The sequence below is a fragment of the Neodothiora populina genome (assembly GCF_041146345.1).
Source record: "Neodothiora populina strain CPC 39397 chromosome Unknown canker_contig_14, whole genome shotgun sequence".
Classification (NCBI taxonomy): domain Eukaryota; kingdom Fungi; phylum Ascomycota; class Dothideomycetes; order Dothideales; family Dothioraceae; genus Neodothiora; species Neodothiora populina.
This window is the reverse complement of record NW_027191408.1, coordinates 979,393-1,001,334: the sequence shown is the minus strand read 5'-3', so window position 1 is coordinate 1,001,334 and position 21,942 is coordinate 979,393. Positions and strand designations below refer to the sequence as shown.

At 51.7% G+C, this 21,942-nt stretch overlaps 4 protein-coding genes across 5 annotated transcripts; all 4 read left to right on the top strand.

Annotated features, from left to right (window-relative positions):
• Window positions 1-272: 272 nt before the first annotated feature.
• AAFC00_002275 (uncharacterized protein) lies at window positions 273-2,594 on the top strand (the record flags this gene model as incomplete). Its single annotated transcript, XM_069341570.1, has 6 exons — window positions 273-379; window positions 435-452; window positions 512-565; window positions 624-711; window positions 767-2,223; window positions 2,282-2,594. 6 exons carry the CDS (start codon window positions 273-275, stop codon window positions 2,592-2,594), a joined length of 2,037 nt encoding a protein of 678 aa, XP_069201655.1.
• A 2,992-nt stretch (window positions 2,595-5,586) lies between these two features.
• AAFC00_002274 (uncharacterized protein) lies at window positions 5,587-8,166 on the top strand (the record flags this gene model as incomplete). Of its 2 annotated transcripts, none has more annotated exons than XM_069341569.1 (3): window positions 5,587-7,437; window positions 7,495-8,043; window positions 8,107-8,166. In XM_069341569.1, 3 exons carry the CDS (start codon window positions 5,587-5,589, stop codon window positions 8,164-8,166), a joined length of 2,460 nt encoding a protein of 819 aa, XP_069201654.1. The 2 variants fall into 2 exon arrangements, with proteins under 2 accessions (XP_069201654.1, XP_069201653.1); XM_069341568.1 differs by having other exon boundaries at window positions 6,085-7,437.
• Window positions 8,167-10,171: 2,005 nt separating this feature from the next.
• AAFC00_002273 (uncharacterized protein) lies at window positions 10,172-12,976 on the top strand (the record flags this gene model as incomplete). Its single annotated transcript, XM_069341567.1, has 4 exons — window positions 10,172-11,495; window positions 11,549-11,720; window positions 11,777-12,353; window positions 12,407-12,976. The coding sequence occupies 4 exons, from the start codon at window positions 10,172-10,174 to the stop codon at window positions 12,974-12,976; spliced, it is 2,643 nt and encodes an 880-aa protein (XP_069201652.1).
• A 1,315-nt stretch (window positions 12,977-14,291) lies between these two features.
• AAFC00_002272 (uncharacterized protein) lies at window positions 14,292-17,170 on the top strand (the record flags this gene model as incomplete). Its single annotated transcript, XM_069341566.1, has 5 exons — window positions 14,292-14,299; window positions 14,431-14,446; window positions 14,544-14,601; window positions 14,663-15,318; window positions 15,380-17,170. 5 exons carry the CDS (start codon window positions 14,292-14,294, stop codon window positions 17,168-17,170), a joined length of 2,529 nt encoding a protein of 842 aa, XP_069201651.1.
• Window positions 17,171-21,942: the final 4,772 nt, after the last annotated feature.

The window sequence follows — 21,942 nt, the reverse complement described above, 5'->3', positions numbered from 1 at the left end:
GACTGCTTTACTCGACTGCAAGTAGAGAGCCTTTTACCCTGATCCAAGTCTTTTGTCTTTTGTGTTTATTCTGATGCCTTGACTGCCACCACCACCATCACTGTCACAATCAGCACTACTAACCTCCTTCTTCTTTGGTCACTGTGTGCATCGTCTCCTCTATTAAAAGGCACATTGCGCCCACATAATCATCGCAACATGATACTCCCTGTGTCGGCGTAGAATAAGTTGCTTCCTCCTCAAGAAGGATCGCATACCTCAAAAACATCACCATGGCAGGCGACCAGACTATACCGTCTGGCACAGGCAGTCGCTTTGCGAGCCTCGTCACTATCCTCGCCGGTGTGGCTGCGCTCTCTGCTACCCTGACGACTTTTGTGTAAGTCCTCTGTCAACGAAACATGTATAACGTCATTCGCTGAACCTCTATGCAGCGCAGTATGGCTTCAAACGTAGGCGCAATTGCAGTCTGTGAAAAACAAGAGGCTCTGGTATTGAGATTGTGTTGCAGGAAAAACTACAGGAAGCCCCTGTTGCAGCGCTATGTCATCCGGATCCTGATCATGTTCGTCCCTCCTTCTGACACGACTTGTATGCAACAAAGCAGCTGATGACCGACACAGGGTGCCAATTTATTGCGCCGCGTCATGGGCGAGCTTGATATCCATGAGGGTGGCGTTCTGGATAGATCCCTTCCGGGACGTCTACGAGGTGTGTTGCCTCGTGAGACATTGGCCTCCCTGTCGACTGCTGATACGTGTGCCAGGCTTTCACCTTGTATGCTTTCTTCCAGCTACTCATCAACTTCCTCGGCGGTGAGCGAGCTCTCATCATCATGATGCACGGCCGCGCGCCCGTGTCCCACCTCTGGCCACTCAACCACTGCCTGGCCAAAGTCGACATCTCCGATCCTCACACCTTCCTCAGCATCAAGCGTGGCATTCTACAATACACCTGGATCAAGCCTCTGCTTGCTGTCTCCACAATCGCAATGAAGGCCACCGGGACATACAGAGAAGGCTACATAGGAGTCGCCTCGGGCTATTTCTGGAGCAGTCTGATTTACAACGTCAGCATCTCCATCAGTCTGTATGCACTCGCCCTCTTCTGGGTCTGCATGTCCGACGACCTGCACCCCTTCCGCCCCATGCCCAAGTTCTTGTGCATCAAGGGTATCATCTTTGCCTCATACTGGCAGGGCTTCATGCTCTCCATCCTCGTCTGGCTCGGCGCCATCCCAGACATCAAAGGCGGCTACTCGGCGGACAACCTCGCTGCCGCGATTCAAGATGCGCTGATCTGCTTCGAAATGCCCGTCTTCGCTCTGGCGCATTGGTATGCTTTCTCCTGGCACGACTATGCCGACAAGACCATCTCCGACGCCCGTATGCCCGTCAAGTATGCTCTGCGCGACGCCTTCGGCCCCCGCGACCTCATCGAAGACGCCAAAGAGACATTCTACGGCACACAGTACGAATACCGCTACTTCGATGCTGACGACAATGTCATTGCTCATGAGCAGTCCAGCTCTCGCGAAGCTCGCATCAAGGAGGGTATGAGATACGGAAGAGGAGGCAAGGGGAAATACTGGTTGCCTGAACGTGGTCATGCCGACGCCAAAACGCCATTGCTCGGTCATCTGGCCAGTAGCCGGGCCAGAACAATGAGCCCCGGAGGAGGCAAGTCGCATTCGCCTCCCGTCAGTGCAAATCGCTACGGCTCCCCCGGCCCGCCGGAAGAGCCCATGCTGGATCCCGAGGAGGAGCGGCTGTACGATAACGCGCGCGCCCTTGAGTTTGGTGACTGGAACTACCCTGTCATCAACACTCACTATGCCACCAAGGCCGACGGACTCGGCGCGGCCCCGGACGTCATCACCAGCTCGACCAATCGCAACCTCCTCCAGCCTACCAAGGGCAACAAGCAACGACGCAAGAGCAAGATCAAGGAAATTCAAAACAACGTGAAGCACGGAGAGGATGCGTCGCATCATGGAGAAGCGTCCAGCAGTGCTGGCTCACACGCAAAGTCCCGTGGGAAGCTCCCCATCATTGGCAAGCTGCTGCGCCAGGAATCCTCGAGTTCTTCGGCCTCTTCCAAGTCTGGGAACAGCCAGCTCGTCGATCTGGTCGTGGAAGACCATGAGGCTGAGGAAATAGAACGTGTCAGGGCTCGCAAAGAAGGCGGCCCTGGCTGGAACGGGGTTGAGCAAAAGCATTTTGTGTACGTCTTCGATAACCCTTCCAATGCAGACTGGAGCCGTTGCTAACAACCAGACCAGTGTCACGAACCCAGACGAAGGCGAAGTCGAGGAGGTGCGTCACGGCTATAATCCCGACGAGCCCGAGGGTGCCGCAACGGACCAGATGCACAACACCGACATGGCCTTTGCAATCGGCGAAGACGAGGACGAGGGCGAAAACGATGACAACGACGCAAAGAAACCCCTAGACGAGCTCGAGCAAGAGCAGCCGTGGGAGCATAGAGACTATGGCGATTCATCGTCGTCGTCGTCACAAGAACGTCAGCGGACACCTGAATACGGCAGTTTCAACGAAGAACGACACGTATGGGGTGAAGATGACGGGAAATGAATTGTCTGAAAGATGAAGTCCACTCCTGCTCCTTCTGCAAAAGCAAGGCTGTGGCTCTCTACTTGATGAATGTTGGATGTCTTTTTCTGTAGTTGATAGCAACTTTAGCGAGTCTTTTTTTCTTTCTTTCCGAGTACCTCACCTAAAATCCAATGACAATCTCAGCACTAACATTTCCAAACTAACAGCAACGACAAAGTAGTAAAGTAACTAACGCAGGATGGATCACAAAACAGAGTTAATTCACTATATCTCACCATTCCCATTCTCTCTCTCTCTCTCTCTCTCTCTCTCTCTCTCTCTCTCTCTCTCTCTCTCTCTGCACCTCCTCCACACTTTACAATCCTTTGTACAGTATACTACTACAGACCAAGAGACATACGGCCTTGAAACATACATACAGGCGAGCAAAGAACAAGAGAAAGGAAGGGGATCCACGCGCAATGTTCAAGGTCACGATCTGAGTCAGAAGACGGGGTCTCTTCTATAGAGCATGTTGGTCGTCGTGGTGGTGTAGAGTAGCGTGGCTAAGGCACAGTACATACTTTCCTCTATTGTACTGTATAATATAAGTAAGAGTTTGATACGAGCTCGGAGAACTTGTTCACATCACTTCGTGTTATGACTTTAAGATATACAGTATTTGTTGTGAGGGGACTTGATATGTACGCATGTGTATGCACGTGAAAGAATCACGAAAGCGAGAGCCGGAAAGAAAAAAGTGTCTTGTGGACTTTAGCGAGGATACAGAGCAGCAGCGGTAGAGTTTCACATTCTGAGCGTGGGTTGACGGATATACGGTCGATCGCCCATCTTGCTGTACTTGGTGCGCCGGCCGAACTAAGGTATGATAGTCCCATTTTCTCAGCTCGTACTTGTACTGTAAATGCGTGGGTTTGGCGTTCTCGTGAGCTCAAAAACTTTTAATGTTGAGCTTCGAAACAGATGAGAGAGGACAATACCGTAGGTAAGGCACTGCATGAGTAGAGAAGTTGGGATTATTGTAGCTAATAGGCACTTTTAAAACTCGTTTGATATCCGGTGAGGATCGAGGTAAGCGGATGGAGGTGAACTTCATCTGTGATCAGGAGACAACTCTACATATTGCTTTGCCGTCTTTGCATTCTCTCGCTCCGCTATGTTGAACACGAGAAGGAGATAGAAGATCGTCATTTTCTGTTCGTATTGATTCCGTATTCGGCATACAGGAGAGGGACGGGGTCCTGCATATCCGGTACTATAGCAGTATTAGATTCGAGGGGATCCCTTGATTTTATCGTTGTAACGGGCACAAAGCGAACGGGGCATGCATGCATGCGTGCATGTGGTTCGCATTCGAGTCACGTCCAGTAGTAGGTACCTACTATACGTTACTCTGTGAAAGCGATATTTGCAGAAAGCTGAGTACTGTACGGGATAAAACGAGGTGTTGGAGAGAAGACTGGCGGATAAGATTGTTGAGAGCCCCTTCATCAAACTAATTGCGCCAGCACCAAGAAAACATCGCGGATAAACTTGGAAAATAAATGATCCATCGTTGATTGTACAGCACTTTGGATCCAACCCTTTACCTTATCTTGGGGCTATTCTTTACTTGGTAAATTGACCTAACGCCACACGAACGGTACGCCCGACCGAACGACCTGACCCGCCCGTCGCGCCCGTTGTTGGGTACGACTGTTACGGGCAGGTAGAAGGTGAAGCAGAAACTGGGCCTTAGCCTCAACTCAGCTTGGTTTTCCTTTCGTCCCAGCATGGTCGTACCGTTCGGTCGCTTTGCGAGACCAGACGAGAGAAAGGAAAATGCAAGGGCGCGCGGCGCTGTCTTGTCCCGTTTCCCTGCGCAATGAGTGACTTGAGTCGGGATTGAAATATGCTCGTACACTACTACGAGAGCACAAGAAGGGTGAGAGGGCTTTAGAGTAGGAGACTGGCTTTCTCGACATATTCTATACTGGGCCACGGAAAGTCAGCTACAGTAAGGTGAAGTGCCGTGATGGAATGCACTTTGCCTTTTCTTCTCAGATACCCAACAGAGGCTCACGAAAGCATGGCACTTCAAGACAATTATTTTGGGTAATCTTGGCAGTAGAGGGAAGTCGATCGGATCGAAAAGATTGGCATGCAGCAAATGTCTCTCCCAGTTGCGCCTCTGTCATCAGCGGTTCTTTGTAGCCTTTGGCCTCGGCAGGGCGACATTTTGTTTCACTTTAGTTCATCGTTTCGCTGCTCCTCCATGTCTGATCCTTACAGATAGCGGTCGTGAGCCGTCTCTTCTTGTTTCCGTCTGACCCGTGTGTGTCCCTTGTCCCTTCTCAAGTTGTGATCATTATATTGTCAGAGAAGGTGGGTACTTTACCTCATGTACAAGCATGTACCGTGCTACAAGATCTATTCTAATTGTTACTCCAGATCTGCACGCGTCAGCACTCGGTCCGTTAGATCCCATTTCTTTGGAGAAAAGCGCTCGTAGCCCCCGCCAACCTTTCCCCTCCCCCAAGGCCGCCCCAGACAGCACCCCACAAGCTTGGCGGATGATTGACGTGTAGAGCGGTGGACTACCAAGGCCATTCCCAAGCACTCAAGGTTGCTAGTCCCGTGTACCTGCCTTACCTGCCAGTACTCAACCCATGTAAATTGCGCAAGCACCTTCCACCTCTTGCGACTCTTCATTATCGGTCCAAAAAACGGGTGCAACACAGGAGCAGAATCCATTCCACTCGAGTCTCATCTACTGCGTCCTGCTGCATTTCCGTCGCATCGCAGCCACTTCCAGCACCTGCAACTACAAATATCCACCCACAGTCGCTACTTCCTTGTAGAGAACAAAGGATCTTCCTCTCCATATGTCGCGCGAACTGTATTAATCCCTCCCGCACCCACGTGCATCCTGTGCGGCTAGCAGCAGCATCAGCATCTCACGTTCCTTGCACTGTGCTTTTACTGCGTCTGTTAAAAAGAAAGAATATAATACAAAGAACCACCTACCATTATGGCTCCGGCACAACCAGAAGCTTCTCGTCTGCACTCACAGACCGGAGGACTCACTAATGACGGGGGAGACTCTATTGGCCAGCAAGCTGGTAGATCATCCACTAATCTTCACGCCCAAGCCTCGGCCGCCTCTTTGCGACGGACATCCAGTCAACAAGGAATCTCGCCGAATATCTTGAAGAAGAAAAGCAGACCACGAAGTCCGGGAAAGGGAGAGAGTACGCCTACGGGCTCTCCGCTCGTAACAAGGACCACAACGCCTCACTCACGCATGACTGCGACAAACTCACATAGTTCGCATTCCAGCACCTCGTCTCACCCGACTCCGTCAAGTCAAAGTGATGACATGTACGACATTACTGGCTCTCGCACGAGGGAGTCGGAAGCAAGAGCAGTTGGAGCGGCTATTGCGGCAGGTCTCCCACCTCCGCCGCCCATACCTGCATCCCGTCCTGTACAGATGAGTCCGTACTCGTCCTCGAATAGCATTTCTCGAATGAACTCACCGAGATCTGTGAGAGATCTTGGCCAGGATTATGATCGATACTACAATCCTTTTGCGACTCGTAACAACTCTTCCACAGATGTGACCTCGCTACTGCCGCGGTACAACTCAACGACAGGCGCTTTCAGCCCACTTATCGGTGATGGCTCGACAACAGGCTCGAAAAGAAATTCTGATCCTTTTGACGATGAAAACAATCAATCCAGTACCAATCTCATGGATTCTGGCACATCCGCAGTCCCGCCAGGCGTGGCAACTGTGGGACCGAAAGTCGGCGTGACGACGACGGCAGAATCTGTCGCTGCAACTCCAAATGCTACTGCGAATCATCAGTCAGAGACGATGGGCTTCTTTCCTGTGTATCTTGACGACAGATTAGGCGCGACAACCATCGATAAACAAGGGTACAATTTCCCTCTGTACTGGGACGAAAAGGAGCCGGATGATGACATGCATATGCCTATGCCTGATGACGACAAGACAATGGCCCCTACATTCCGGGAGCATTTCGCCAAAGATACCATTCTAAGTACGATAGGTTTGATACTAATGGTACTTGGTCTGTTGACTCTTTTCATCGCTCTTCCCGTGCTCAGTTCTACCGGTATCGACCTTCTGAACTACAATGCGGAAACACCGATGGATCAATTCGGAAATGGGGACGAGTCGACGATAACCTGGGCGACAATTGACCCGAATAGGACCTGGCCATTGTTGAAGAATGTCAGGACTGGTCTCATCGACGGAGACACTCCCGCAAGTGCTCGCACGAGGACCGCCAAGGACGGTTCCGAGTATAAACTTGTGTTCAGTGATGAATTCTCCGACAACAACAGGACATTCTACAAGGGTGACGATCCATACTGGTTTGCCCCCGACATCTGGTACGGTGCGACGAGAGATTTGGAATGGTATGATCCGGATGCCGCGACAACTTACAATGGCGCTTTGGAGCTCACACTGGATGCCTTTCCCAACCATGGCCTGCAATATCGTTCAGGAATGTTGAATTCATGGAATCAACTATGTTTTAAAGGAGGTATCTTCGAGGTTTCCGTATCGCTTCCTGGCCCCGGCGGTATCCACGGATTGTGGCCTGGCGTGTGGTCGATGGGTAACCTAGGCAGGCCTGGTTATCTTGCCACCACTGACGGAATCTGGCCTTACACCTATGATTTGTGCGACGTCGGTGTCACGCCGAACCAGAGCACTACAGATGGCTTGAGCTATTTGCCCGGTCAGAAATTGACGAGCTGTGGTTGTCCGAACTCGGACCATCCGACTCCTGGTGTCGGAAGAGGTGCGCCGGAGATTGATATTATTGAGGTGTCTGGCGACTGGGGTGTAAGCGTTCTTGCGTAAAGGTGCTGATCGTTCACTTTTAGCTGACAGAAGCATTAGGGAATGGGCGTTGCTGTGGCCACCCAATCTTATCAAGTAGCACCCTTCGATATTTGGTGGTACCCCAACTACGACTTCATGGAGACGCCGGACTACGCTACTTCGTTCGTCAACACGTATACTGGCGGTCCATTCCAACAGGCTGTCTCCACGACAACGATGCTGAACAATTCTTGGTATGATGGGCTGATGTACCAAAAGTACGCTTATGAGTACACGCCTGGTGTGACTCTAAACTCAAGTATCGCGTGGTGGGTAGGTGATCAGATGACGATGCAATTCGATGCTCGAGCTATTGGTCCTAATGGTAATATTGGGCAACGCATCATCAGCGAGGAGCCCATGAGTTTGGTGATGAATTTGGGTATCAGTGAAGCTTGGGTCAACATCGACTGGCCCGCGTTGCACTTTCCAACCACGATGCGAATCGACTATGTGAGATGGTACCAAAAGGAAGGCGAGGAGATGGTGACATGTGATCCGCCTGGGTACGAAACGACGGAGTATATCAAGAATCATCCGGAGGCATACAATAATCCTAATTACACGGTAAGTCGACAGTGTCTTCTTGGGAATGCTAGAGAACATTCATGCTAATATCTCATGTCACAGCATTGGACGGATATACCAGGCTACACATGGCCGAAGAACAAATTCATGCACGAGTGTTAACTTTTCTCAATGTTTTTTAGATGATGGTAGGATGCGTACGGAGTGCGGTTTACCAAAAGGGTCGACGTCGGCCAAGAACGAGCGCGTGGCCCACGCTTCCCGACTCCACCTTGAAGCCCTAGCTACCTTACCCAAGGTACCTAGACATGGGCGGGTGTTCGTTTCTTACATGTACTTGACGGTTGAAAGACCTCAGATGCGGCGTTTAGGAAGGGAGTGAGTGTTCAGTTTGGATCGTCTACTTGAGACATGCCTCCTTTTCCGCTGTCTTTTTCTACGACATATACAGCCCAGAGATGGGGAGCAAGACGCTCGAGGAGACACTCGAGGAGAAACTGATGTGGCGCACGAGGCATCTTAACGATGATGACGATTACGCCAAAAAGGCTCAATTATGGGGGTTGTCAACGTTCATACGTACTTTAATCATGGAAGATTTTGAGTAGCCAAACAACACGATGTGCTGGGAGAGATGTGTCTGCATTAGACTGTGGCATGTTTTGTTTGAACTACTTCTGCTACCCATATAGCTACCTAAGGTAATCATGTGTTGCTCTGGCACGATAATGCTATCATTCGGTAGACCGCGATGAGTGCTCAGGTCCTACTTCCTGCTTTAGGTAGCACTGAACTGTAGCAACCGGTGGATAGAGGCTGGCAGGGTTTCGGCGCTTTCCTGCCCTTGGCATTTCGACTTTGGACGTTGCAGTGCTGACTCGACGTTCCGATGCTCGGAAGAAGCTACGGTTTGCATCACGAAGTCGACTATCTGAATGTTGTAGATCGGGGAACAGGCTGTACTTGTACATGGGATTCAAATGATATCGATGCAGATTTGTCTATGAAAACGAAATCGTACTTGTACCGATCCCACTGGAACAAGGATAAGGTAGGTTGGAGGATCTACGTGTAACGTACCTGGTGGCTTCTTTTGGGGTCGGTCGGTAATTATCTGGTCTGTCCATCCCCGCTGATCAGGGATACTTGCTTAATGCACGACACAAAAAAGTCAGGCTGGCAAGACTGCAATACTGTTTACAGCTCGGCGCAGAGACTACTTGGTTCAGGAGACATAACCGGTTGAGACTCGCAAAACTCTTTTGCGAACCAAAGGTCAATGCTTTCTAGCTATTTCGTGCAAATGGTTTCATCGCCCGGTTCCACTCCTGCAGACTCTCAAGATCGGGCATGGGTCCTGGTTCGATAAGGTAAGGAGAGGGGTTTCCAAAACTGTGCGATGACGAAAGCGGGGCACGCGCAAGGCGCCCGCCAATGCGCGTGCAAAGTTGCACGCAGATTCAATCAATATCGTCCTGCGATGTGCGACTAAATTGTAGCAGAGTAAGGCAAGGTACTTTAGCAGAGAAAGAGGGAGCGAATACAACTTTCTGCAGGTCCGCTAGGCTGACTTTGACCCTCCCAAGTGTCGCAGCTAATCGCTGGGCATTGCGTGTTGGTGGTAGTCGTTGATTCAAAAGCAGGTTCTTGCATTCGATAATCTTGGTGTTGCCTACTTGTATAGAAATGCCTTAGTCACCTCGTTATCTACTGTACCGTATCCTCTAAGTTCTCGCTCCCCCTCTTTTCTCCCGTTTCTTCCCATTGACGTGTGTGCGAACCAGCTGTGCTCTTTCCCCTACAAGATACTTTCGTTTTCCTAAGTTGCTATAGTGAAGTAAGGTACCTTTGGCTACCTGTTACCTGACCTTATCTCAATCCTTGCCATACTCCGGTTTGACTCAGTGTTCGAATTTAGCCAAGCTAATCCGCTATTTCTCTTGAGTGTGCGATCATTATTCCGCTCTTGCACCACTCGATCACCATCTGACCGCATCGGTGTATTGCTATATCATACACATATCCAGATCTTATGCCAGCGTCAGCTGCTACTGCGATCAAGGCAACCAGAAAGAAACTCAGCAATAAGTTACGAGAGCGCGATTACCCTTGTGATCGCATCAGTGAAAGCGATATACACTACTAGCAGTGTTGCATACCGTTCACCATGGGTCTGATAGGCAGAACCAGCCATGTCGACAGCGGCAGCGCAGCTCCTGGCCCCTCAGGCGGAGAGCCCACTCGTGGCTTCGCTGAGAAGCTCAAGCATCCCTTCCCCGAACTGAGGGAGAAGTTGAAGGATACCCATCTCTACGACCTCAAGGTGGGAGCCATTCACATGAAACACAAGATCGGCAAGTTCGAAAACTTGATCAACCCGAATCATCGACACGACGAGGAGCACGAAAAAGCCACGGACGAGAAGAGAACTCGAATCGGCGAGGGCCATCGCTTCCAGAGCTTCGCACCCGAGAGAGACGGCAACAAGATCAAGTGGTACATTGACGGTCGTGATTACTTCCATGCTGTCAGTGTCGCGCTTGAGAGAGCGAAAGAGACCATTTACATTGCCGATTGGTGGCTCTCGCCCGAGCTCTTCCTTCGACGTCCTCCATACTTCAATCAGGAATGGCGTTTGGATCAGACGTTGAAGAGAGCCGCAGAGCGGGGAGTCGAGATCTACGTTATCGTCTACAAAGAGGTATCGCAAGCATTGACCTGTAATTCTGCACACACCAAGCACGCTCTCAGCGCCTTGTGTCCAAAGGGTTCGCCTGGATATGGCAAAATCCATGTCATGAGGCATCCTGACCACAACGTCTTCGAGAATGCTGGAGACATGACCTTTTACTGGGCACATCACGAGAAATTCATCGTCATTGACTACGAGCTTGCTTTCATCGGCGGTCTCGATTTGTGCTTTGGACGTTGGGACCAGAAGCAGCACCCATTGTCCGACGTCCACCCTGCCGGTGTAGAGAACGAGCTCTTCCCTGGCCAAGACTTCAACAACAATCGTATCATGGACTTCCAAGACGTAAAGGATTGGAAGAGTAACGAGTTGAGCAAAGCCGACTATGGCCGCATGCCATGGCACGATGTTGCAATGGGAGTCATTGGCCCTTGCATCTACGATATAGCAGAGCACTTCGTTCTGCGCTGGAACTTCTGCAAGCGTGACAAGTACAAGCGTGATGAGCGCTACGACTGGCTGACCATACATGGCCGCACAGGAGAGGATGAGGATCTGGTCGGAGTCCAGAGGCCTAAGCATCCCGTGGGCGAATATCTTTTCCATCCCATTTCGGACATCTCTACCAAGGCCGGCAGGCCTGATGCCGACAACAACCAGGGCACTGTTCATGCCCAGCTTTGCAGGAGTAGTGCGGATTGGTCGAGCGGTATCCTTGTCGAGCACTCCATCCAGAACGCGTACTGCGAAGTAATCAGGAATGCAGAGCACTTTGTCTACATTGAGAACCAATTCTTCAGTAAGTTGGTCTTGTTTTGACGTCGATCATCTAGTTTGCTGACAGCTCTTCAGTCACTGCTACTGGTGAGGACCAGTCGCCGATCCACAACCAAATTGGTCGCGCCATTGTCGATGCAGTCGTCAAGGCCGGTAAGGAAAACAGAAAGTTCAGGGTCATCATCCTTATTCCAGCTATCCCTGGTTTTGCTGGTGACTTGAGAGATGACGCTGCAGCTGGTACTCGGTATGTGACCGCGTTCTTTGACCATATTGTGCTCTCCAATTCTGACTATATCATAGCGCCATCATGGACTACCAATACAAATCTATCAGCCGCGGCGAGAACTCCATCTTCGGTCAAGTCAAGAAGGAGGGCATTGACCCTGAGAAATACATCTTCGTCTTCAATCTTCGCTCGTATGACCGCCTGAACAAGACACCTGCAATGAAGAAGCAGGAGGAGGAATCAGGTGTCAGTTACCAAGAAGTACAGCGTGCCAACGCCGAAGAGGTCATGGGCTCTGGTGTTCACGGAGTCGACGGTGACGATTCAAGCAGCGATGGACAAGGCGACTCTGACGGCGAGGAAGAGAGGGAACGCATGGCTGATCGCAAGCGTCAATTTGAGGCCAAGAGAGAAAAGGTGGGGCTTTCAAGGAACGGAGGTGACGACGACGAAAACAATGTTGCCAGTGTCGACAGTGTAGCTAAGAGTGCCATGCTCGGTGAAAAGAAGCTTGTCGACGAAAAATGGGGCGATGGTGATTTGAGCTCGGAGAAGGAGAACTGGGTGCAGGAGGAACTGTACATCCACGGCAAAGTACTCATCGTGGACGACAGGATCGTCTTGTGTGGAAGCAGCAACATCAACGATCGCGTAAGTTCTCATCTGCATAGACTGCTTTGTGGAAACGACTGACTTTGTGCTAGTCTCAACTCGGTTTCCACGACTCGGAGCTCACAATTGTCATGCAAGACACAAACAGCCTCGACAGCACCATGAACGGACAGCCCTTTAAGGCAGGCCACCACGCCGCGACCCTCCGTCGTATGCTTTGGCGCGAGCATCTAGGTCTTCTCCCGGCACAAGATCTCGACGCCTCGGACGAGATCAACGCCATGCCACCAAACGATGGCCCCAACGAGTGGTTCGAAGGCGACGAATATGACCAACTCGTGGCCGATCCTCTGTCTGATGAGCTCTGGGAGCTGTGGACTTCGCGAGCAACGACAAACACTGACGTCTTCCGTCACTTGTTCCATGCCGACCCCGATGACAACATCCTGACCTTTGACGACTATCAGAACTTCTTACCGCGTCGTGGCAACATGAAGCAGGGACATCTCTACGATGAGTTTAGACCTGCCGAGGACATCAGGAAAGATCTAGACAAGATCAAGGGTCATCTTGTCTGGATGCCGCTCAGGTTCCTGGAGAATGCTGAGATGGCGGAGAAGGGACTGCAGGTGAACGCATACACGGAGAGTATCTACACTTGATCGAACAGTGCTCCTTGGATTATGCAGGTATGAGAGGTATTGAAATTATAAAGTTTATGGGTTTCCTTCGTCACGACCGGGGTGGGTTCAATGCAGGGATATGAAATGTCAGATCTGGGGGATGATGGTTGGGATAGGTTCTCGCGTTTTGTTGACGCGGTTTGTCAATATACATACCTGAGATATAAGGTAGTAGTAATAGGATTATCAATTGCAGGACAGCGTCAGTCTAAATGTGTATCACTGTGTATCGTTTGTGTACCTTGTTCTTCAAGGTACCTAGTTGCACTACAAGTACATAGGCACAAGCAGAGCGCAAGCAGGGTGTCGATTGAGCATACACCAGTACTGCTTCTATCACTATCGCAAAGCGCATGTAAAGAGCAACATAATGCTTCACTACATTATGAACAATATATCACCTGAACCATGAAACACGAAACAACCAATTGTCTGCAAAAGGTACTGTCGCCCAACGACATGTACAAAGTACCTACCGTAACGGGCTTGGCGCCTATTTCAAGTCAAGCTGGCAGCTCCGAGTGCTTGGGTGAAAACGATCAGGAGCTTCAGGGTAGCTCGAGTACAGGTACTGCAGGAAGGTACAGTATGTTTCTAAGCAGGGGATCAAGGGAGCAGCAGTGACAGCAGCAAATACGAGATGAGTCCAAGATCATTGAATTAGAGGCAAGTGGTCATTCGATCCGTGCCTTATCATTGACGACTCCGGACTTTACGGTTTCAATGGTGGAAAAGCAAGGTAGGCAATATGTGTGATGCGAAGCGAACAGGATTAGATCACCTTTTTTTTCTCCTTCTGCTCGCTGAGGCAACGCCAGCGTGGCATGAGGGCAGACAGGGCAGGCAGGCTGGGCAGGTGCGGGCAGAAAAGCAGACAGCGACAGTTGAGTAAGCGGAAAGAGCTCGGATAAAACTGGTTTAGCGCGCCCACTCGAAGTGGGGCAAATACTAAAAATCGAAAGGCTTTCTTGCTGCCCACCCTCGCCGCCGCCCTCTTCTCTCACCGACTCCATCGCCTCATTTCAGGTCAGTCCTTTCTTGTGCTTCATCTCTTCACACACACAGTCTTCTCCTGCCCCTCTATCCCCCTCTCCTGGTGTGTAAACTGTTGTGCGGGTCGCTTACTTGTTTTTCTTCTCTTGTCACAGGCAGGCTCTCTTTCAATCCAGCAAATTACTTGGTTGTGCTTGACGCGCTTCCAGCATCACTGAGAGCGGGGTTCTTTTTTCTGGAATCCTTTTTTGCCTAAGAGCAACCTGAAAAAAAGTTCTTTTCAAAAGACAACACCGCAAAGATGGTCAAGTGAGTGCATACCCCTCTTCCAAATGAAAAAAATTAGATGGAAATGATGGCTTTGGAGGTCGTCTCGGTAGCGATGAAGGATTTGGGCAAAATGTGAAGAAAAAGCTTGCTGACCAGGTTTCTGCTTATAGCTTCACCGTCGAGGAGGTACGAATCATTTCTCTAACGCCCTGCGCCATCGGGTAGCGCGCAAATCAACCATGATGGCGACCGTGAATGTAATAGCTGCTAACCTCGTGCAAAGATCCGTGGTCTCATGGACAACCCGGCCAACATCCGTAACATGTCGGTCATTGCCCACGGTAAGCAGATCCCTCTGATTCGATAAGATGGAGCAATCTACTGACATCGGGCGTGCTCCAGTCGACCACGGAAAGTCCACCCTTACCGACTCTCTCGTCCAGCGTGCCGGTATCATCTCATCGGCCAAGGCCGGTGAGGCTCGTTTCACCGATACTCGTCCCGACGAGCAGGAGCGTGGTGTCACTATCAAGTCGACTGCCATCTCTCTCTTCGCCCAGCTCTTGGACGAGGAGGACCTCAAGGACATTCCCGTCAAGACCGAGAAGAACGAGTTCCTGATCAACTTGATCGACTCGCCTGGTCACGTTGATTTCTCTTCCGAGGTCACTGCTGCTCTCCGTGTCACCGACGGTGCTCTCGTCGTCGTCGACACCGTCGAGGGTGTGTGCGTTCAGACCGAGACTGTGCTCCGCCAGGCTCTCGGTGAGCGTATCAAGCCCGTCGTTGTCATCAACAAGGTCGATCGTGCTCTTCTCGAGCTCCAGGTTTCCAAGGAGGACCTGTACCAGAACTTCTCCCGTGTCATCGAGTCGGTCAACGTCGTCATTGCCACCTACTTCGACAAGACCCTCGGTGATGTACAGGTGTACCCCGAGAAGGGTACCATCGCCTTCGGTTCCGGTCTTCACGGCTGGGCTTTCACCATCCGTCAGTTCGCCACCAGATACGCCAAGAAGTTTGGTGTTGACAAGAACAAGATGATGGACCGTCTCTGGGTAAGAAAGCCAGACTGTTTTTTCTATTCACAAACAACCAGACTGACAAGTTCCTCTTCAGGGTGACAACTTCTTCAACCCCAAGACCAAGAAGTGGTCCAAGAACGGTGGTGATGACATCGAGGGCACCCGTGCCTTCAACCAGTTCATCCTCGACCCCATCTTCAGAATCTTCAGCGCCGTCATGAACTTCAAGACTGACCAGATCCCCACCCTCCTCGAGAAGCTCGAGATCAAGCTCACCGGTGACGAGAAGTCGCTCGAGGGCAAGCAGCTCCTCAAGGTCGTCATGAAGAAGTTCCTTCCTGCCGCCGATGCTCTTCTTGAGATGATGGTTCTCCACCTTCCTTCTCCTCTTACCGCCCAGAAGTACCGTATGGAGACTCTCTACGAGGGTCCTCACGACGACGAGGCCGCCATTGCCATCCGTGACTGTGATGCCAAGGGTACTCTCATGCTTTACGTCTCCAAGATGGTGCCAACCTCCGACAAGGGTCGTTTCTACGCCTTCGGTCGTGTCTTCTCCGGTACCGTCCGCTCCGGCCTCAAGGTCCGCATCCAGGGCCCCAACTACACCCCTGGCCGCAAGGAGGACCTGTTCATCAAGTCCATCCAGCGCACCATTCTCATGATGGGTCGTTACACCGAGCCCATCGACGATGTTCCCGCCGGTAACATTCTCGGTCTCGTCGGTGTCGACCAGTTCTTGCTCAAGTCTGGTACCCTCACCACCTCCGAGACTGCCCACAACATGAAGGTCATGAAGTTCTCCGTCTCCCCCGTTGTGCAGCGCTCCGTCGAGGTCAAGAACGCCAACGATCTTCCCAAGCTCGTTGAGGGTCTCAAGCGTCTGTCCAAGTCCGACCCTTGCGTCCTTACCTTCATCACCCCCTCCGGTGAGCACGTCGTCGCCGGTGCCGGTGAGCTCCACTTGGAGATTTGCTTGAAGGATCTCGAGGAGGACCACGCCGGTGTCCCTCTCCGTATCTCGGACCCCGTCGTCCAGTACCGTGAGTCGGTTGCCGCCGAGTCCCGCATGCAGGCTCTCTCCAAGTCGCCCAACAAGCACAACCGTATCTACATGATCGCCGCCCCCATGGCCGAGGAGGTTTCCAAGGACATCGAGTCCGGCAAGATCGGACCCCGTGACGATTTCAAGGCTCGTGCCCGTATCCTCGCTGACGAGCACGGCTGGGACGTCACCGACGCCCGTAAGATTTGGTGCTTCGGTCCCGACACCAACGGTGCCAACTTGCTCGTCGACCAGACCAAGGCCGTCCAGTACCTCCAGGAAATCAAGGATTCCGTCGTCTCCGGTTTCCAGTGGGCCACCAAGGAAGGTCCCGTTGCCGAGGAGCCCATGCGCTCCGTTCGCTTCAACATCATGGATGTCACCCTCCACGCCGATGCCATCCACCGTGGTGGTGGTCAAATCATCCCCACCGCTCGTCGTGTCCTCTACGCCGCCACTCTCCTTGCAGACCCCTCTCTCCTCGAGCCCGTCTTCATGGTCGAGATCACCGTGCCCGAGAACGCCATGGGTGGTATCTACTCTGTGCTCACCCGCAGAAGAGGTCACGTCTTCGAGGAGGCCCAGCGTCCCGGAACTCCCCTGTTCAACGTCAAGGCTTACCTCCCCGTCAAGGAGTCTTTCGGTTTCAACGCCGATCTCCGTGCTGCCACCTCTGGCCAGGCCTTCCCCCAGATGGTCTTCGACCACTGGCAGATCCTCCCCGGTGGATCTCCTCTTGACAAGGCCACCATGCCCGGTCAAGTCGTCGAGACCATGCGTAAGCGCAAGGGTCTTAAGCCCGAGGTTCCCGGATACGAGAACTACTACGACAAGCTCTAGAGGATTTCTATCCCTCTTGATGATAGACTTCTTCTCCTTTCTTTCCATGACGATCATCACCATCCTCTCTCCGGCGCTCGACAAAAAGAGAGCCGGGGTCCCTTTGAGTGCGCGCTGCCATTGGTGGTGACGCACTGAAGGGGGTTTCTTTCCCTAGACGAATGAATATTGGATTTATACACGGTGATGGGCTACGAAGATTTTCAAAGATATGAAAGCAACCAAAAAAGACCTCAAAAATGACGGCGGCCCAAAGATGATCCGGATTCTTTGGGTTTTTGTTTAAAAAATACCCTTGGGTTCGGATCAAATGTCAAGTGTCTGTTTCTCGGCAGCATTCTGACACACGTGTGGAAGGAAATGTGGGAGTTTAGAAATGAAAATGTCCCTTTATGTTTATAAACCTTTCATTTGCCTGTGTCTTTCTGCCTGTGATGTATGTGCGACCGACATGTTCTGTCAAAAGGTATGGAACGTCCCGAGTAGTGACCTGACGTGACGCTATGCATGTTCATATGCTCCTCGCGCAGCGAAGGTTGACCCATGTGTCTGAGCATTGCATTGTAGCGCATACCGAGATATGCTACTGCTGTTTCGCATTCGAGATGGCTGCTAAGTCGTGTCATTAATCTGTATATTACCTTGTGTACGGGATTAAATGTATCTATAAAGATCCAAGTCACGAATCACATATCAGGCTTCCCGAGTCAAACTACTGTACTCCCATAGTGAAGTAAGGTAATACAGTAGCTCGTGGAGTCGAAGCCATCCAAGTCGCGTCTTCTCTCCCCCGCAATAATTGAAACTACAAACAACAACAGCGACAAGAAAGTCCATGATAGCAGGACATTACACTATCCTGTATAACACTATTCGCGCCGCCTTTGATTTTACGACCAATTAGCTCTCTGCAGTCACGTCACGAATTACACGAGACGATTTCCATCCGAGCTCGCGCTTCTGTGGGGATTGGCGATTCGGGGAAGGCACGGATTGGTGCAGGGCAGTCACGAATGCGATCATCTACCCTCGATCAGCAGGCATAGCAGCGACGACCACAAGAGCGAAACAATGGCACAATGAACACGCTCTTCGACGCCTGAACACGCTCTTCGACGCCGGACTGGTGCGCTCGACGACGACGATGAGGATCAACGACACCAGAAACAACGCCTACATCAAGTGCAAGAACGACGACATGGAAGATGGTAGCATGAGCACATACAACCCCTTCGCGACTCGGAACCTATGGCAGAAATCCAGATTCTTCACTTCGTTTGGCGGAGTAGACGATGATCAAGACAACGGTGGACAGTCTCCTCGCGGTGCTTTTGATCCAAGAAAGAGTCTGTTCGCTGATGCCATTAATGAGGTGGTCTGTTTCCAAGGCGACGGAGATGTGAAAAAGCTGAAGAAAGAGAAGGAGGAGGGTCGAGAGGATGTCATGAGGGGCAAAGTAAAAGAGGGCATGTATCGGCCGGGACTCTTCGATTCTCTGTCTCTGTCTTTGGATCTTGATGTTCGGGGCTCAGAGGCGGATGAGAATGAGTTGAGGCTTGGACCGGGACTCGTCGAGGACGATATTGGACTCGGTGGGCCGTTTGAGTTCGGACAGGGACTCGGGCTTGATGCTGTGCCTGGCGGTGTCAGTCCCCCCGAGTCTGATCATGTCGAGGGATTCAGTCTTGGACACACAGACCAAAGAGAAGAGGAAGGAGATCTGTGGCAATGGGCTATGAAGCTGGACAATGACATGCCGAAGTTGAGGACGTGGGATGTCTTCCTTGCTGAAGAGAGGAGAATGCAAGGGACCGGTAGCGACGAGAACAGAAACGAGGAAGAGAAGGCAGAGTCGAGCATCAAGTATGTTTCTGAAGCTGGCGACCGAGTATTCGACGGTCTGCTTGAGAGACTGTACTCTAAACCCTCGAGTAACAGACATGGACGGGGGCGACAAGGTGCGGGAGACGTGTTGCAAAGTGCCTTCTACCTCAAATGTCTTGCTCTTCTCGGCTCCGGCCGCTCGAGCGCGCTGTTCCAGTGGAACGAAAGCGACAAGAACAAGACGAAGAGACATGGTTACAATGCTACTTTCACACAGACACTTCCAAATGTCAGGTTCTCTGGCGTGTCGCTCATGGCCGCCGAGGGCATCGTCGAACAGCTCGGCCGTATAGGTGGTTTGTTCGTCAAGCTGAGGAGGTTTGTCGATGGGACATATGCATCAAAAGACCCACTCGCTGCTCGAGTCGCCCTTGCGAGATGCGTACAGGTTATCCTCGAAGTGCTGGAGCAAGAACTTGCCAGCAATGTACCTGGTGCAAAGAGCACATTGCAGCTCGTCAGCCATTTCGAGACTACCGGTGTTGTTCTCCACGATCTGAGTGTTTTCGTTGACAATATCAGGTCTGCAAGATCAGATACCGAGGCTATTCAGCTTGTACAGAAAGACGTCTGGGATTTGGAGAATTCTTGCTCTCCGTACTCCGCAGTCTATCTCGATATCTTGCATAGGGTCGGTCGACCTTGGATGCAGGACATTAGTGAAAGGGTTGGCTTGTCGATTCGCAAGTCTGATAACGTGGGAACTGCACCGGAATTGACAGGCATGGTGTCAGATGAGGACCAGGAAGTTATCGATGACTTAGTCACTGGACTTGGTATACTCCACGAGTCTGATCCAGACCATCCTTTGCTGACCCCTGCTACTTGGGGCGTGCAGCTTCCGGATATTGATGCTGCCGCATACCATCTTACCGCCGAAGAAGTTCTGGGAAGAGTCAACAGGTATGAAGAGGAGCTCAGAAAGGTGATTGGAAGATATGACGCAGGTGCGAGACAAAGTGCAATACCGAAGACTCCCGAGACAGGTGATTCAGATTTGGGTGATGATGATGAATGCATGGCGTGGGAAGACAACGAGCATCAACAAGTCTTCTTCGCCAACCTGGGCGATCGCTTTTCACAGATGCCTGATCAAAGACAATCGTCCTCAACTGATCAGTCCGACTCTCTTCGGTCCCGTGTCACTTCTGCTATCCAACAGAGTCAATCGTTGCGTGCAGGCCATAGCAATAACGACCTTCTGTCTCACACAGCAGATGTTTTATCTTCACAAGAATCGCACAACAGATATGCCCTTCTCGGGCCCTTGCAGCCATATCTTCAGGCCCAATCCAGCATCCTCAACATCACAATCATGCGTCTCCTGTTCGGGACTTATGGTCTACGGCACCACTTGAACATCCAGCACTCCTTTCATCTCTTCGGCAACGGCCTCTTCACATATCGACTATCGCTCGCGCTCTTCGACGCCGACTCGACGACTGCTCAAAGACGTACGGGAAGCGTCATAGGCAAAGAAGGCGGCGGCGCGCCGTTGGGTCTACGGCTAGACAGCAGGGGAGGACAAAAAAAAGAAGATGTTTCATCGTCGTCCTCGTGGCCGCCCGGAGGTAGTGAATTGAGACTTGCTCTGATGGGCGTACTATCCGAGTCTTGTCAGCCCGCATCCGTCACCAGCAACAATGGTATCGTGTCCGCTGCCACAGCGACAACAGAAGTCCGGAAAATCGACAACTTTCTTTCGTTCAGCATCCGCAACATCCCCACCGACGCCGAGATTCAAAGAATCCTAGACCCAAACTCGATCCACGCGCTCGATTTCCTGAGACTGTCGTACGAGGCTCCTCGACCACTAGACACTGTCTTTTTCACTGCCAACATAATGAGCGACTACGACGACGTGTTCAGGTTTGTTCTGGGAGTAGTCAGGATGGTGCACGTTGTGGTCGGGCTACGGAGACTCGTCGTTGCTTCGCCCTCTCTTTCTCCTTCCTCCCAAGCAGCAGCAGCAGCAGCAGCAGATGCAAACACGACAAGCAAAGCAGCACAAGCCTACGCGATGTACTCTCACGCCTTCATCACGAGCCTCGCAGCCTACATCTTCGACATAGGCATTGCCGAGCCCTGGGGGGACCTCATGCGCGCAGTCGACGAGACCGAGTCTTTCTATCTCTCTTCCTCTCCATCTCCCGATTCGAACATCGACGACGAAACCCCCCACCCAAAGAGAAAAGTAAAGACAACCCTGTCCGACCTCCAAAAACTGCATCAAAGAACCCTATCCGCAATCCGCACGCGCCTGTTCCTGCGCTCCAGACACAGGAAACTGCGAGACGCGATAGAGAGAGTATTCGCGGCCGTTCTCGAGGTATGGAGTCGACTGCGCTCTTCCTCCTCCCAGCCTACCTCTGCCTCCGCGACGCGGTCTCGGACTTTCTCTTCCGCACCTACAGGAAAGAACGAACCGAAAATCAACAGCGAAGACATGCACGCCCTCCGCGGCGCCATCGAGCGCTTCATCGCAGCGCTAGGCAAAGAAACGGCAAGAGCCAAGACCGAAGACGGGAGGAACGACGGGAACAAAGCCCGAGAAAAGACCAAGGCGCCAGATCAGGATGCAAGTGCACTGGAGACAAAGGAGATGGGTCGGGCCTGGGAGATGTTGATGCTTAGAGTTGGATTTTGATCTTTTGAGCTCTGTTTTACGGTACTGATGGGGTGTATGCTGTGTATGTATTGTTCTTGACACGGAGGGAGAGAAGCGTGCGGATATGTACTGTAGATATAAGAAAAACGAGGGGATAACGCAGCGTGGGCCATGTAGTCGTTCGTCGGTACCCGGCCGACAGACAAGGGAGAAACCGTAAGGTAGTCAAGAAAAGTGCAATGGTGATACCCTGTTCGTGTGGTCTAGACTTTCGAGAGAT